Source organism: Natrix helvetica (genome assembly GCF_964273705.1).
Source record: "Natrix helvetica genome assembly, chromosome: 13".
Classification (NCBI taxonomy): Eukaryota; Metazoa; Chordata; class Lepidosauria; order Squamata; family Natricidae; genus Natrix; species Natrix helvetica.
In genome coordinates, this window is record NC_138557.1 from 5,093,031 (window position 1) to 5,107,090 (window position 14,060).

Genomic DNA, 14,060 nt, shown 5'->3' on the forward strand with positions numbered 1-14,060 from the left:
TAAGTTGGCGCTCAACTCTAAACATGGCCAGAGGTGGCCTTTCTGTTTTCATCTCAACGCTCTAGAACAGCGATTGGCAACCTTAAAACACTCAAGGAGCCGTTTTGGACCCGTTTCCCATAGAAAAGAAAACACTGGGAGCCACCTTCCCGTGCCTGACTACCGTATTTTTCAGAGTATAAGACGCACCTTTTTCCCTCAAAAAAGAGGGTGAAAATCTGGGTGCGTCTTATACACTGAATACAGCATTTTTGGCCTCCCAAAATCTCGCCCCCTTCACCAAAATGGCCGTGCAAAGCCTTTAGGAGGCTTCCAGAGTGATCCTGGGGGCTGAGGAGGACATAAATGAACGATAAACGGGCCATTCCCCCCCCCTCACAGTCCTCAGGAGCACTCTATAAGTCTCCCGAAGGCTATGCATGCCCTTTTCTTTGACACAAAACGGTTCCATTTTCACGAAAAATGGATCATTTTTTGCCTGTTTTTGCCCCCCCCCAGCCCCCAGGAACACTCTATAAGCCCCCTAAAGTCTATTCGTGTTCTTTTTTGATGAAAAATAAACCCGTTTTCGCGAAAAACGGGCCGTTTTTAAAATTTTGTTCTTCAAAATCTGGGTGTGTCTTATACTTCGAAAAATACGGTATTTCCTGAACAGTCACAAAACTAATCTATGTAGTTGAATTAAACATTTTGTTTTCTTCTGAAACTTTTCTTTTCTTGGAGTTAACCATGGCTGGCCTACCGGGGAGTTGAGCAGCTCAATCAATCGCGTGCCAGCGGGTGTCGCACACTGGCGGTTGCGATGCATATTTTGAGCAACGGAGCCGCAGCAGAGGGACGAAAGAGCCACATGCGGCTCTAGACGAACAGATTTGACGTTTCCTTTGGATGTTTAAAGCCCTAGACCCCGTTTAAGTCTTTAAAAACCAACTTTGTCAACTTTGTCAACTCAGCTTGGAGAAACATCTACTCATGTTCCTCACCAATAGCAGAACGCCGAGTCCCAGAATACAGAAATGAAGGCCAAAAACATTCTGTTGACTATTTAATTCATTGATTGAAAACATAAATCTTCTGTCAGCATGCAAAATACAGACAGCAAAATGAGAGGTTATTGATGTTTTTTTTTTAAAAAAATTAAAACAAAATATAGACTATGTAGATCAAAACCCTAAAGATGGGGACAAAGGGATCTTTATTCGCTATCCATTACTGTAGTCCTATCCTGAAGCGGCTATTTCTATTGGAATACAAATGTTATTTCGTCCTGATCCCGAAGGAGATTGTGGTGGCCCCTTTTTTTTTGTACAAAGTCTTGTCGTCTAGAGAGAGATACAGTAGCTCAGTGGCTAAGACGCTGAGCTTGTCGATCAGAAAAGTCAGTAGTTCGGTGGTTCGAATCCCCGTAATGGAGTGAGCTCCCGTGACTTGTCCCAGCTTCTGCCAACCTAGCAGTTCGAAAGCACGTAAAAAATGCAAGTAGAAAAATAGGGACCACCTTTGGTGGGAAGGTAACAGCGTTCCGTGCGCCTTTGGCGTTGAGTCATGCCGGCCACATGACCACGGAGACGTCTTCGGACAGCGCTGGCTCTTCGGCTTTGAGACGGAGATGAGCATCTAGAGTTGGGAACGACTAGCACTATGTGTGAAGGGAACCTTTACCTTTACCTTACCTGTCATCTAGAGTCCTGCATGCTGATTTATCATTTAAAAACACATATACAACCTTCATAAAAATTCTAACATGAGTTCATCTAGTTTGAGCTTAAAGCCAGAAATGTGGGGTCTCTGGATCGCCAGATGTTGAGGAGCTAACACTAACGTCCCTCATCATGGATCGTAAGGGCTACAACTAATAGGTATTGAACTTGAAGAACATCTGGAGATCTTCCTGGCATGGGATAACTAACAGCTTGCAGGATTTACATTCATTGTAGGAATATTGGCTTCTTTTCCTTTTTAATTTTTTTTTAGAAAATGCTTACTTTTTAAGAAACTAAACTATTTAAAAAAATCTGGATGGATTATAACAGAATAGCAGAGTTGGAAGGGGCTTTGGAGGTCTTCTAAATCAATCCCCCGCACAAGCTGGAGACCCAATGTGACCTATAAGACTCTATACTTATGAACGTAAGATGGGTTTCATGGCATGCCCAGGTCCTCTCATATATCAGAAGTTCAAAACTGGCTTTCCATTTTGCAAAACTACGGAGAAAAACCCCACATGTCCACTTGGAGGTTGGATGTCTTCTTGGGTCCCTGGAAGACAATTGCAGGTGTGCAGCCAGCTTTAGCTGCCTTGCCTGAAGCTATGAATTTGGGTGGAGTACTTCTGAAGCTGCTCCTTGGGTACATCTCCTTCCTCGCACTGCTGTTGATAGTGTTCATAGAGTTTGGATTTGCCTTCAGAGCCCGTGCCTTCAACCATCGGGTGGTGTCCGTTGGTCATCCTGAGGATGGTGGAGGTGAGGGACTTAATGTAGTTCTTAGCCAACGTGAGGGTCTCGATTTTGGAGAGCTTGTTCTCCGCTCGGACGTGAGGGATGACTTCTCTCAGCGCTTGGAAGGCGTTGTTGAGTTTGTGCATGCGTTGGCGTTCGCGCTCATTGCTCTCCAGCCTCCGCAAGCGCCGATCCTTGCTGTTCCAAGAAAGTTTGGAGGCCACCTTTGGGCTTTCCTTGTTCCTCTTCTCCTTGTGCCGTGAATATTTCAGGAGATCATCTCTGCTCGGGGTGGGTTCTTGGCTTAAAGTCTCTTCATTGACTGCGCTCCGACGCTTGGTTCCTTTGCTTTTGGCCTTCATGATTGGTGACACCAACGATCTAGGAATTAGACTTTCATCTCCTAGCAGAAGGATGGCCCAACGTCAACCCAAGGACGGATCCTTTTTTTTTGAACAAAGACATCAACTTTATCTAGTTACATCTTCATCTTCCTCAGCTGTCAGCTCAATCTGATCGTGGTCTAGACATGCCAGGATCCATGGAAGGTGGGGAATCCTGTGAATAATAATAATAGTAGTAGTAGTAGTAGTAGTAGATCACTTTGGAGAGATTTCTTGAATGAAAAATTATCTAGAGGTGATAGAAATGATGCCCACCTAGAACATATTCCACTCTCAAGCTAGTTTTTTCTCAAGTTTTGATTTTTCAAGGAATTTCTTGCTTGGGAGAGTTTTACGATAGTTTAAACACAAGAAGACAAGCGATCTGGTCTTCTTGGATTTAAAAATGGCAACTCACCGAACCACCTTGTTTGACTACCTATTTCTATTTAGAATAGAGTAGAATAGAATAGAGTAAAGTAGAGTAGAATAGAATAACAGAATTGGTAGGAATCTTGGAGGTCTTCTAGTCCAACCCCCTGCCTAGGCAGGAAACCCTACACCACTTCAGACAAATGGTTATCCAAGACCTAATTATTCTTAAGGGGCACCCATAGATTGTGGGGAAACCTTTACATCAAACCTACTTCTCTCCCACGTTAAAAATCACACAGAAGGATCAGCTCTTGAGATATTTTGAACTTCTACAGAAGATCTACAACAGTATTTCCTAACCTTGGTGACTTTAAGATGTGTGGACTTCAACTCCCAGAATTCCAAAGTTGCCAACATTGAGAAACACTGATCTACAATAACTCTGCCCAAAGTTTCTTGGCACTCAAAAAAGAATGAAAACATAATAGATTTACAAAAAAGAAGCATTCACAGGTCCAAAAGGTCTGTGTTCTTCCTTTTTTACAATCGTGTAGTCTCTAGTAATAATAATTATCTGCTGCTAACTCCGCATAGGCATCAGGAAGGGCACCCGGCCAGTAAATGCTCAGCTCCATCCAGTCACCCTGATTCTACCCCGAATTAAGGCATTACAGGGTGGTAAAAAAGAGAGGATCTAGTAATAATATCTTATATATAATTATATAAAAGGTAAAGGTTCCCCTTGCACATATATACTAGTCGTTCCCGACTTTAGGGGGCGGTGCTCATCTCAATTTCAAAGCCAAACAGCCAGCGCTGTCCGAAGACGTCTCCGTGGTCATGTGGCCGGCATGACTCAATGCCGGAGGCGCATGGAACGCTGTTACTTTCCCACCAAAGGTGGTCCCTATTTTTCTACTTGCATTTTTAACATGCTTTCGAACTGCTAGGTTGGCAGAAGCTGGGACAAGTAACGGGAGCTCACTCCGTTACACGGCGCTAGGGATTCGAGCCGCTGAACTGCCGACCTTTCTGATCGACCAGCTCAGCCTCTTAACTCCTGAGCCACCTTTCATATAATTATATAATAATGGGTTAATAAGATAGATCAAAGGCATGGGCCACCCATTTTGTTGAATTGGACTCTTACTCACTCTTTACTATTGTTTTACTCTCTTGAGCTTTTGGGCTGAGGAAGGCTTTAAACAGAATACCGCCCCTGCTTCGACTCCATTGCAAAGAAATGCCACTCAGAATTTATTATTCCCCAAATAAAGAGAGAATGTTTCTGTGGCAGGCCGTCCATCCAAGTCTACTTTCCTGCCAGCTTTTAAAACACCTATATTTCAAGGTTAGACGTACCTTTAAAAACATTGGTTGCTCTTATGGCCCTGCTTTCGAAGGGCGAAATACCTCGATACAGAACCTTATCAGGGTATTTGGCCAAGTTGCCAATGGTTGGGACAGGATCCAAAGAGGAATGCAAATTGCGGAGAAAACTTTCCCAAACTACAAACTACATTCCCCCCCCCCCCAATTAAAAGCTCAGAGGAAACCAAGTGGAATGAAACGCATTGGGTGATACCCACAGCCCCACGGAGTGTCGTAAAACCTCCCCTCCCCCACTGCCTGCCCACCAGCCAAGAGTTGTGTACGATGTATGACACAGAACAATCTAATCGCTTGTCCTTGCGACAAAGGTTAATCAGGTGTTCACATCCCAAAAGGAAAGAGGAGGAGGGGAAGGGAAGGATTCGGACGTTACTTAATGTCTCGGTCCTTTGGATGGAACAGTGGGGGGAGAGAGAGAGAGAGACATCAAATTAAGTCAGCTTTATTATTATTATTGTTATTATTATTTTGTTTGTTTGTTTGTTTGTTTGATTTATATGCCGCCCTTCTCTCAAAGGATTCAGGGCGGCGTACAACATTACAAAAGTTAAAAAGGAAATTAGATAGAGGCAATAAAATATTGGGATATATTCCCATATTGCAAATATTCCTTTTGCAGCTCACCTGTTGGTGCAAAATGTATTCGGTTCGACCCGGGAAGATTTCTACAATGGGCTCAGCCATTGTAAAGGTAAAAGTTCCCCTCGCATATACGTCCTAGTCGTTCCTGACTCTAGGGGGGGCGGTGCTCATCTCCGTTTCAAAGCCGAACAGCCAGCACTGTCCCAAGACGTCTCCGTGGTCATGTGGCCGGCATGACTCAACGTCAAAGGTGCACGGGACGTTGGCAGAAGCTGGGACAAGTAACGGGAGCTCACTCTGTGACGCAGCGCGAGGGATTCGAACCGCTGAACTGCCAACCTTCTGATCAACCAGCTCAGTGTTTTAGCCACTGAGCCTTCGGCCATTGTTTATAAACCACAATTCTTAGCTTGTACATCTATGGGGTTGCCAAACTAGGTCTGTGTCCGGGGAAGTGAAGTGGTCTTTGGATAACTCTTCGGTATATTCATACTGGGGTGACTTTCTCATCTAGGACTAAAGAGCTCAATATTCCCTTATTTTTATTTTTTGGAGAGGTTCAGTAATTGGTTCCTTGGTGTGTTTTCCCCATATTTGAGACACAGAAAACGATTAATGAAAAGGACTAAGGGGGTGACGCGATAGCGGTGTATCAAAATCTCAGGGGCTGCCCCAAAGAAGAGGGAGTCAAGCTATTCTCCAAGGGAGAAGAAGCAATGGATGGAAATGAATCAAGGAGAGAAGCAACCTAGAATTCAGGAGAAATTTCCTGACAGGGAGAACAATTAATCAAGGGGAAGGACTTATCTTCGGAGGTTGTGAATGCTCCAACGCTGGAAGTTTTTTAAAGAAGAGATTGGACAACCCTTTGTCTGAAATGATACAGGGTTTCCTGCCTGAGCAGGGGGTTGGACTAGAAGACCTCCAAGGTCCCCTTCCAACTCTGTTATTGTTAAGATAACCATGCACAGAAAGGCTCCTAAGTCTTCCATTTAGGGGGGGAAAGAGGATTTTTGAAGACATTTCAAGAGAGATCGTCTGTCCTCCATCGACCTTGTAGAAGAAGAGTTTTTGTAGACCACCTACCCATTCGATCACCCCTTCTTTCATCCCCAAATATTTGCCTAGGGTGGCTCTGAATCGAAGAGGCCACAAATGATTCGATTCCTACCTGGAGCAGGTGCCGACGGCATCTTTCAACCGTTCCAACCTGGCATGGGATCATAAAAGGCGCAGACCCAGCCTCAGGAGGAGAGGGTGCCCATCTCCCAGGAAGCCAGCCGTCTGCCCATCCCCGCCTGCCCACAGACTGCTCACCTGGGCTAGGACACGTCACTTTAATGCACTAACAGGTAGGGAGGCGGAGTCTGGCATGGCCAAGTCTACTGCAAATAAGCCAAGAACGGCAAGGTTAGGAGCAGAATATTTCCCTCGTGCGGCTGCAGCTCAACTCGGATTCTAGGATGGAGGCCCAGAACTTGGGGCAGGGAAGTTTTTCTAGCATGGTGCAAGACAAAGAGTTGGGGTGCTGACAGCCAACGTTGGAGGTCTGAAGCCCAACTTTTAGTCTTTCTCTGGTTGCGCATGGTTTTTTTTTTTCGAGCATGGAAAGGAAGGTGGCACCAAATGCAACCTTTTCTGAAGTTCCGCAGCTCTCCTTAAGGTGCTGAGATTGCCTACATGCCTTCGTTTGCAACTCTGGGATACTCACAGGTGGGGCAGCTGTGCTTGAGGGGTGGGGGGGGCAAGCGCCAACCCAGGACACAGCCTGAAACGCGACGTTTTGATCCTCAAAAGCTGAGGTTCTGATCCATAGATGGGGGCAAAGCCATTTGGCTCAAATAGGAAGAACGAGGGAAGATCCAAGGGAAAAATTAAAGAGATTGAAAAGAAAGGGAGAAAGGAAGAACTGTAAGTTCAATGTTCTCTTTGGGTAGCGGCCAAGTTGCAAACTGGTTCGCCTAGTTGCTTCTTTCTGAAACTCCCCCCGCCCCCCCCCCCAGCACACACAGACACACAACCACACAACCACACACACACATATACACTCCGGCCAATATCAGATTTCATATCTACTTAAGAATTCATTTATTCAACCTCCAAACGTTATGCTTTTTTAACTTTGGCAAACATGATTGTAGAACAAAGTAATCGCAGACTTTCTCAGGCCAACAAGGCAAAGTTGAAGAAGACAATAGGGTCTACGGGGATATTTTGCCCTCTTTCAATGGCACCTTTTAGGGAGGAAAAACTAGCTATGTGGTCGCTAGGAAAGAGATCCGACGACGCAATCGATCAATCAATCAATGTCACGTGCCGTGGAACGCGTCAAAACAGAAGTAACGTCCGATTCCAGGCTTATAAATATATATAGCTTTATTTTTATTTTGAATATTAAATAAAGTTCTTTAAATTACAAGCAGCCTCGGATCACACTATGCATGATCAATATACAGTAGAAATCTTAACAGTTTTAAAATTTACACACAGTTTAAAGATAAATTCGACCTGGAATTTAATTAGCTAGCATATTGCCACCAACCTCATCGCTGTATTAAACCCCCAATCGGAAAAAGGTTCTCCCCTATGATTTTTGTTACATAAACTTCCTGATGTACAAATAGAATAAAACGTCGTATATATACACAGAATTGAAACAGCTCTACCATCACCCCACCGTTGTGCAAGATCAGACAAATGGCTAAACAGAACCGGACGTCTTAAATTTCATTCAAGTTTTAACTGAATAATAATAATAAAATAAAACAAGATAAAAAACCAGGCTGTGGAAACAGAACTTTTTGTTACCTGCTCTTCATCAAATGTTTCTCCTCGAGCATATTTCCTGAAAGACATTTTAAATTTTCTTTTCTTTTCTCTCTCTCTCTCTCTCTCTCTCTCTCTCTCTCTCTCTTCAGAAGTCAGTATTTTATACAAATTAAAGCTGAGGCCATTTTATTATTAAGGCTATTTCTTCCAAAGCAGTCTACAAAAAAAAAAAAAAGGAAAAACAAAAATCTGCATACTAATTAATCTAAAACAGTGTTTAAAATGTACACACAGGTAGCTTTCATTAGTGTCATTTTTAAAAAAAAATCCTCCTCCCCCCCCCCCCAAAAAAAGAGCAGCATTTATTTATAAAGGACGGAACTCGGAAGGGATTTAGCCATTAAAAGCCTAACTGCAAATATTGGACGGGGATGGTGGCTTTCCCTAGAATGGGGACCTCCGTTAGTGCTACTGGTCCCTTGCCCCCCCCCTCAAAAAAAGTTGGCAGACTGATTTATCTTGGGAGCTTATGAGCCTTCCTGAAATTGCGTTCTTAGGGATCGAGCTCTACCGTAAACAAAGCATTTGACTATGTAAGAGAGCTGATGTCAAGACACTCAAGCTTGACGTATCTGCTTTTCAAGTTACTCCAACGAAACTCCGGGTTGCAAGGCTCCTGATCCCACCTACATTTTAGTGCAAACGGCCATCCACCAGCACCTGCTCTCTGAGTAACCCCCTTAGTTATCCTGGAGAACCTCAGAAACTAGGGCCAACAGAAAGTCAATCATCTCCACGCTGGTACAACATACACGCAACATATATGTAGACACACAGGGATCTCTGCTACGTTATTCAAAGGAACAGGTCATGGACTGAAGGTGGGCTGAGCTGGGGTAATGGGAAGGGACAGAGAAGTAACAATTCTTAAGTCTAAAACAGGAGGATGACCCTGGTTGACCAAAGGCAGTCACTTCCGGACATCTGCTCGTTTTGATGTCCTGCAGATAAACGGACCTGACGCTAAACAGAACTGCTTCTTCTAAGCAAATGCACCAAATTTGAACCTGCTCCAATTCTCCAAATGTGGCCAGATCAATCAAGGAAGTTATAGTGCAAAATAACAACAACAACAATAATAATAATAATTCAGGAGGCTCATATAATCTGGCTGTGGTGATATGTAAGTCAATCTTTCAGCGATTTATTAAGAAACCTGAGCAAGCAGGGATGGATTTGGGAAGCTGAGGGGATACCACCTCAGCTAAAAAAAAAAAAAAGCCAATTTGGGACTTTCAATGGTTCATACTTTTAATTTGAAAAGCTTGAATAACTAAAGAGGTGCTAATAATAACTAAAAGCTGCTTGCCCACATAAGGTGTAACAAAAACTGTGCTTGTCACAATTAGGGCCTTCTCCTATTTTGGAGGAGATAGGCTTACACAAAGTTGACTGGAGCTCAGAAAAGATCCTTTGAGCAGGGCTCAAACCTCATGGTTGAATGAAAAACTGCCTACTAGCCCACACGTTGCAGTGTGCATCCTGAAAGGCCTTACGTTTCAGAACTCATGGGAGAGAAAACTTTACGTCAGTCATGGAAAAATCAAAGACCTACCGAAGATTGTTGTCATCCATGCTCAATTTTTAACAACCAGAAAGACCCAAGGAGCCCAAATTTGTTAAAACCCTTTTTTACAGGTGCTTGACTTCAACAAGGAAGATCACTGGTGACAGAAGGGAAGCAATCTTCTATCAGACTGCGACCAGAAACGTGGACGGATCCTTAAAAGTTGGCATGGACAATGTCAACAGTTGACATGGACAATGTCAACCTACAAGTTGTCCAGGAACCAAGAAGATGGTTTGGACAGGGATGCACCATGGGCATGCTGCAGACAACACACACACACACACACACACACACACACACACACACACACACACACACACACACACACACACACACCAACACACCAGGCAATTTGCCCTACAAAAAAACCAAGGAAAACCCCAAAACCAGTTCACCATCACCATTTTTAGCCAACCGCAAATAAAGATAAGTCAACCGACTCCCATTAATTGCAAGTGAGGATTAACTTCCTTTCTCTCGCCAAGTGGGTGGCCCATTTAGAAACACGAGCAGCAGCGCGTAAAAGTGGCAGATATCCTTAAAAAAAGAAAACAATAAACGGGACGACTCAAGTTCTGTATTCTCCGACGTGTCGATTCATGGAAAGAGACACACGGGAGTGAAATGAAACCCACTTAAATAAGCCGGTACTACAACTCCCATTGGTCCGGAATGCTTTGTACAGTGCAAAGGGACTCGGCAAGGACACAACTAGCACGCCTACACAGCTAAGCAAGGAGCGAAACCTGCGAAATATGGCTTGCTACACAACAGCTCTCAGCCCGATCAAGGAATGTAGTATACCTGCAGCTCAACTATATACAATTTTACACATTCGTACACATAATACACGGCTACCACCCTCTCCTCCAAAAAAAATAAAGTATATTACAATCCTATATATAAACCAGAACGTCGCTGTGGTACAAGCCACCTGGAGGATTATTTCAAGTACTGGAAGAGAGCTAGCATAGGGAGGTGTGGCTTTTCAAAAATAGTACGCTGGAATGGAAATACACCCATTCCAAATTCTGCTCCTGCCCGCGTGTTCCCACAGTCGGTGATTGGACTGTAGGACTTCAGCAGGTCTTCATCTTAAGATGCGACTTTTTTCTTCTTCTTCTTTTCAATGGCTTTTCTTCTTCTTTTCAATGGCTCCTAGTCCAAAGAGGAGGTATTCCCCCCAATCCCGACGACCGACCGAGAGACGCTTCCGTTCTTAATCTTTTTCTCCATCTTCACTGCTCCCTGTTGAGGAAACAAAGTTACTGCACTTACGAATAACTTGGGGAGAGTCTGCTTGAAGGACCCTCTAAAGGAGCGTTTCTCAACTTTGGCCGCTTTTAAGATGCGTGGACTTCAACTCCCAGAATTCCCCGGCCATTCTGGGAGTTGCAAGTCCACGCATCTTAAAAGAGGCCAAGGTTGAAAAACATTGGCTTAAAACTTTGTTTTTTTAGGTCTACTTTGTGGTGGTAATTTCTAGCAAACTAACTGAATCGAAAGTGGGAGAATCTTTTTACCTGCGGAAAAGGTGTGTTGCAGGTACCGGCTCCATATGGATGTTATACCTGTTTTCCCCAAGGGTTAGAATCAAGTTTTTTCCCCTTCTTTGCTAGGGACATTCTGATGTACAAGGCAGTGTTCTCCACCTCCTATTACAAAATTGGACACACCTGCTAGTCTCCCAAGCACAACTGTCTACATCGCACACTTCAATGTCACCGCTGGGGAGACATCAAAGAAAGCTGCCCTATGAGTTACCGGCTAAAACAAGCAACGGGGCTTATCTAATCAGCATTTTGGGGCCAAGTGCAAACAGTGTTTCTTGAGGGAATTGGAGCGGGGACCCAAACACTGAGTGCCAGGCCATTTACACAGGGAAAAATAAATATGTCCCAGTTCTATGTTTTAAAAACATGAAAACCAGCCAATGAAGAGCCTGCCCTGGGGTTTCATTCTTCCAGAAGATTAGCAGGACAACAATCTGGTGTCCTACTAGCTGCCTCCTCCTATTCTATTTCTAATCGGGGTAGTATGATCTTCCTCCTCGCCTGGTGTCTTTCAGAGGAAGGGTTAAAAAATCTAGGATAAACCGTTCAAAGGAGGAGGGCCACCACCAAGGAGAAGTTTGAGACCGGCCTCCATCAACCTACGGAAAGCTTCTGCTTGCAATGTCTATAAAGATTCCCACGCGAACTACAAAAGCAGAATATACATGCCGATACGGGAAGCTGTAAAAATTATATTATATTGTTACATTGTTTTGTGTTTTTACCTGTTTTTGTATTTTTTCTTGTTTTTTTTACTTGTGGTTTTTTTTTAAAAAAAACTTGAAAATGTTCAATAAAAACCATTTTAAAAATAAAAAAGATTCCCAGTTATCCTGGTCATGGTTGCTTTTTTTGAAGGAGGTAGCGGGACGTTCTGTTTATTTTCTTGTAAGACATTTCGCTTCTCATCCGAGAAGCGTCTTCAGTTCTGGAGAAGAACATCTTCAGGACTGAAGAAGCTTCTCGGATGAGAAGGGAAACATCTTCAGAGAAAAACGATACATCCAGCTGCCTTCTTCAAAAAACAACAACAAAAAAGCACCTTTGGGACCTCTGCTCCTAAGAGCGGCTGGAAGGAAATACTCACCTCCCTGTTCGATATCGGAGTCCGTCAGGTGAGTGAGAGAAAAGCTTGCAATGTTTGCGGGTGAGATGGAGAACCGGGAGTAAGGGGAAGGGCGGAACCAGTCCTGCTCAGGGCTTCGGGGCGGCGGTGGGGGAGAAAGGTACTTTGAGGCCTGAAGAGAAGAAGACTTGGAGGTGATGAGAGTGCTTGCGGCCTTCAAGATCACGGAGGGCCCAGGCGAAGGGAAGTCATCGTCCCACTCAAAACCTCCTGGAACAAGCAGATCAGATGGAGGTTTCAGACAAAGAAGAAGGACATCCGACGTCCATTAAAACTTATCAATGATGCTTCAAATGAACAGCGTAGTTCTAGCACTGATGATGTTACCTAGTTGGGTCATGAAACGTCTGCAAGAAAACCACTAAGCTCGGGAATCATTCCTTCTCCTTCTCCTCCTCCTCCCCGCTTCCCCAAACCCTACTCCCTTCTAGCACTGATGATGTTACCTAGTTGGGTCATGAAATGTCTACAAAGAAACCATCAAGCTCAGAGAGAACCAAGGACCTCACAGTCCTCCTCCTTCTCCTCTCCATAAGTTCCCCTCTAGCACTGATGATGTTACCTAGTCGGGCGATGAAACATCTACAAGAAAATCACCAAGGGGAGCACCAAAGACGCCTCATCAGGTCAACCCCGAGCTACAAATATTCTCCTTTATTGGTAACATGGTTTTTAAAATGCCCCGGCTAAAGTGATCCCCACCCACCATTTAGCCTTCTGCGTGCAAAGTAAACCAACATTATTTCTGTCACCACCAGTGGATGTGATAAAAAGCAAGATCGGCTTGAAAATGGACGTTTGGAGAAATTTAAGTGGAAAATACACCTTTTGCGGATGTGAAGAGGAACTGGCAATTCCAAAACTTAAAAGGTTTCCTTGTCGGGGGAACCTATTCTTCTACTGATGACCAATACAAACAGAATCCCTACCTTCTTCATCCGTAGAACTTTCTGAACTGGTGAACTTATTCAAGTAACCGAAACTGGCAGCCGGGGCGGGAGTGTGGTTAGAGTTTGATTCGGCAATATGCTTTCCGAGTTCTTTGGTTGGTGTTTCCTAAAAATAAGAAAGAAAGAAATGCAGCTAGCTGCTTACAGGAAGTCCTCGACTTACAACAGTCTGTTTAGTGACCGTTCGAAGTGACGACGGCATTGAAAAAAAAGTTATGACCCTTTTCCACACAACCGTTGTAGCATCCCCATGGTCACATGATCAAAATCCGGACACTTGGCAACTGGCATGTACTTATGACTGTTGCAGTGCCCCGGGTCACATGATCGCCTTTTGTGACATGCTGACATTGCCTTCGTCTGGCAACTCTGCGCATGCGCACACTGGGAACAGGCTCCAGCTGTTTGTCTACCTCACTGATGTCTGACTCTGAAGGCAGCTGATAACTGGCATACGGCTTTGCCTCTCTGCCTCCAACACAGAGCCCTCCTCCGAGCCTTCCCCAGACTCCAGGACTGGCCCAGGTTCCTCCCCAACCTCCTCACTGTCCGAATCTTCTGCCAGCTCCACTGGTCCCTGGTGGGCCACAATTCTTAAATCCTCCTCCAAGGCAACTCTCTACTGCTGCCCTGACCTCTCCCCTCCTTCTCACTGTCACCTTTGAGGGACATGAACCTCGTCACTGACTGGAACTGGGTGTCACACCAAGCCAGGCTAATGTGGTTGCGCTGAGTGTGCCCCTCACCAACTGCCATAGGAACAGACAGTGGCTGCCAGCTAAGGGTAGAGTCTGACCTGTCTTTCTTTACTCAGGACATACGCTTCCTTCTGCCTTACCTAGGCAGGGAAGGAAGCGAC

At 44.5% G+C, this 14,060-nt stretch overlaps 2 protein-coding genes across 3 annotated transcripts in view; both read right to left on the bottom strand.

The window, feature by feature from the left end:
• Positions 1-1,976: 1,976 nt before the first annotated feature.
• On the bottom strand, positions 1,977-6,498 carry BHLHA15 (basic helix-loop-helix family member a15). Its single transcript, XM_081966041.1, has 2 exons — positions 6,345-6,498; positions 1,977-2,999 (listed from the first exon to the last, which is right to left on the bottom strand). Exon 2 carries the CDS (start codon positions 2,801-2,803, stop codon positions 2,291-2,293), a length of 513 nt encoding a protein of 170 aa, XP_081822167.1. The 5' UTR covers positions 2,804-2,999; positions 6,345-6,498; the 3' UTR covers positions 1,977-2,290.
• Positions 6,499-8,074: 1,576 nt separating this feature from the next.
• LMTK2 (lemur tyrosine kinase 2) overlaps positions 8,075-14,060 on the bottom strand; it is a 34,099-nt gene continuing 28,113 nt past the window's right edge. For both annotated transcript variants that reach the window (XM_081965688.1, XM_081965687.1), the window contains exons 12-14: positions 13,181-13,307; positions 12,213-12,461; positions 8,075-10,820 (exon numbers count right to left, since the gene is read on the bottom strand). In XM_081965688.1, the coding sequence (XP_081821814.1) occupies positions 10,792-10,820; positions 12,213-12,461; positions 13,181-13,307 (405 nt within the window). In that variant the 3' untranslated portion in view covers positions 8,075-10,791. The remainder of the gene's footprint in view (positions 10,821-12,212; positions 12,462-13,180; positions 13,308-14,060) is intronic.

What these genes read in the sequence shown, in the direction of transcription:
- BHLHA15 (XM_081966041.1), bottom strand. Translation starts at nt 2,803, where the DNA reads ATGAAGGCCAAAAGCAAAGGAACCAAGCGTCGGAGCGCAGTCAATGAA.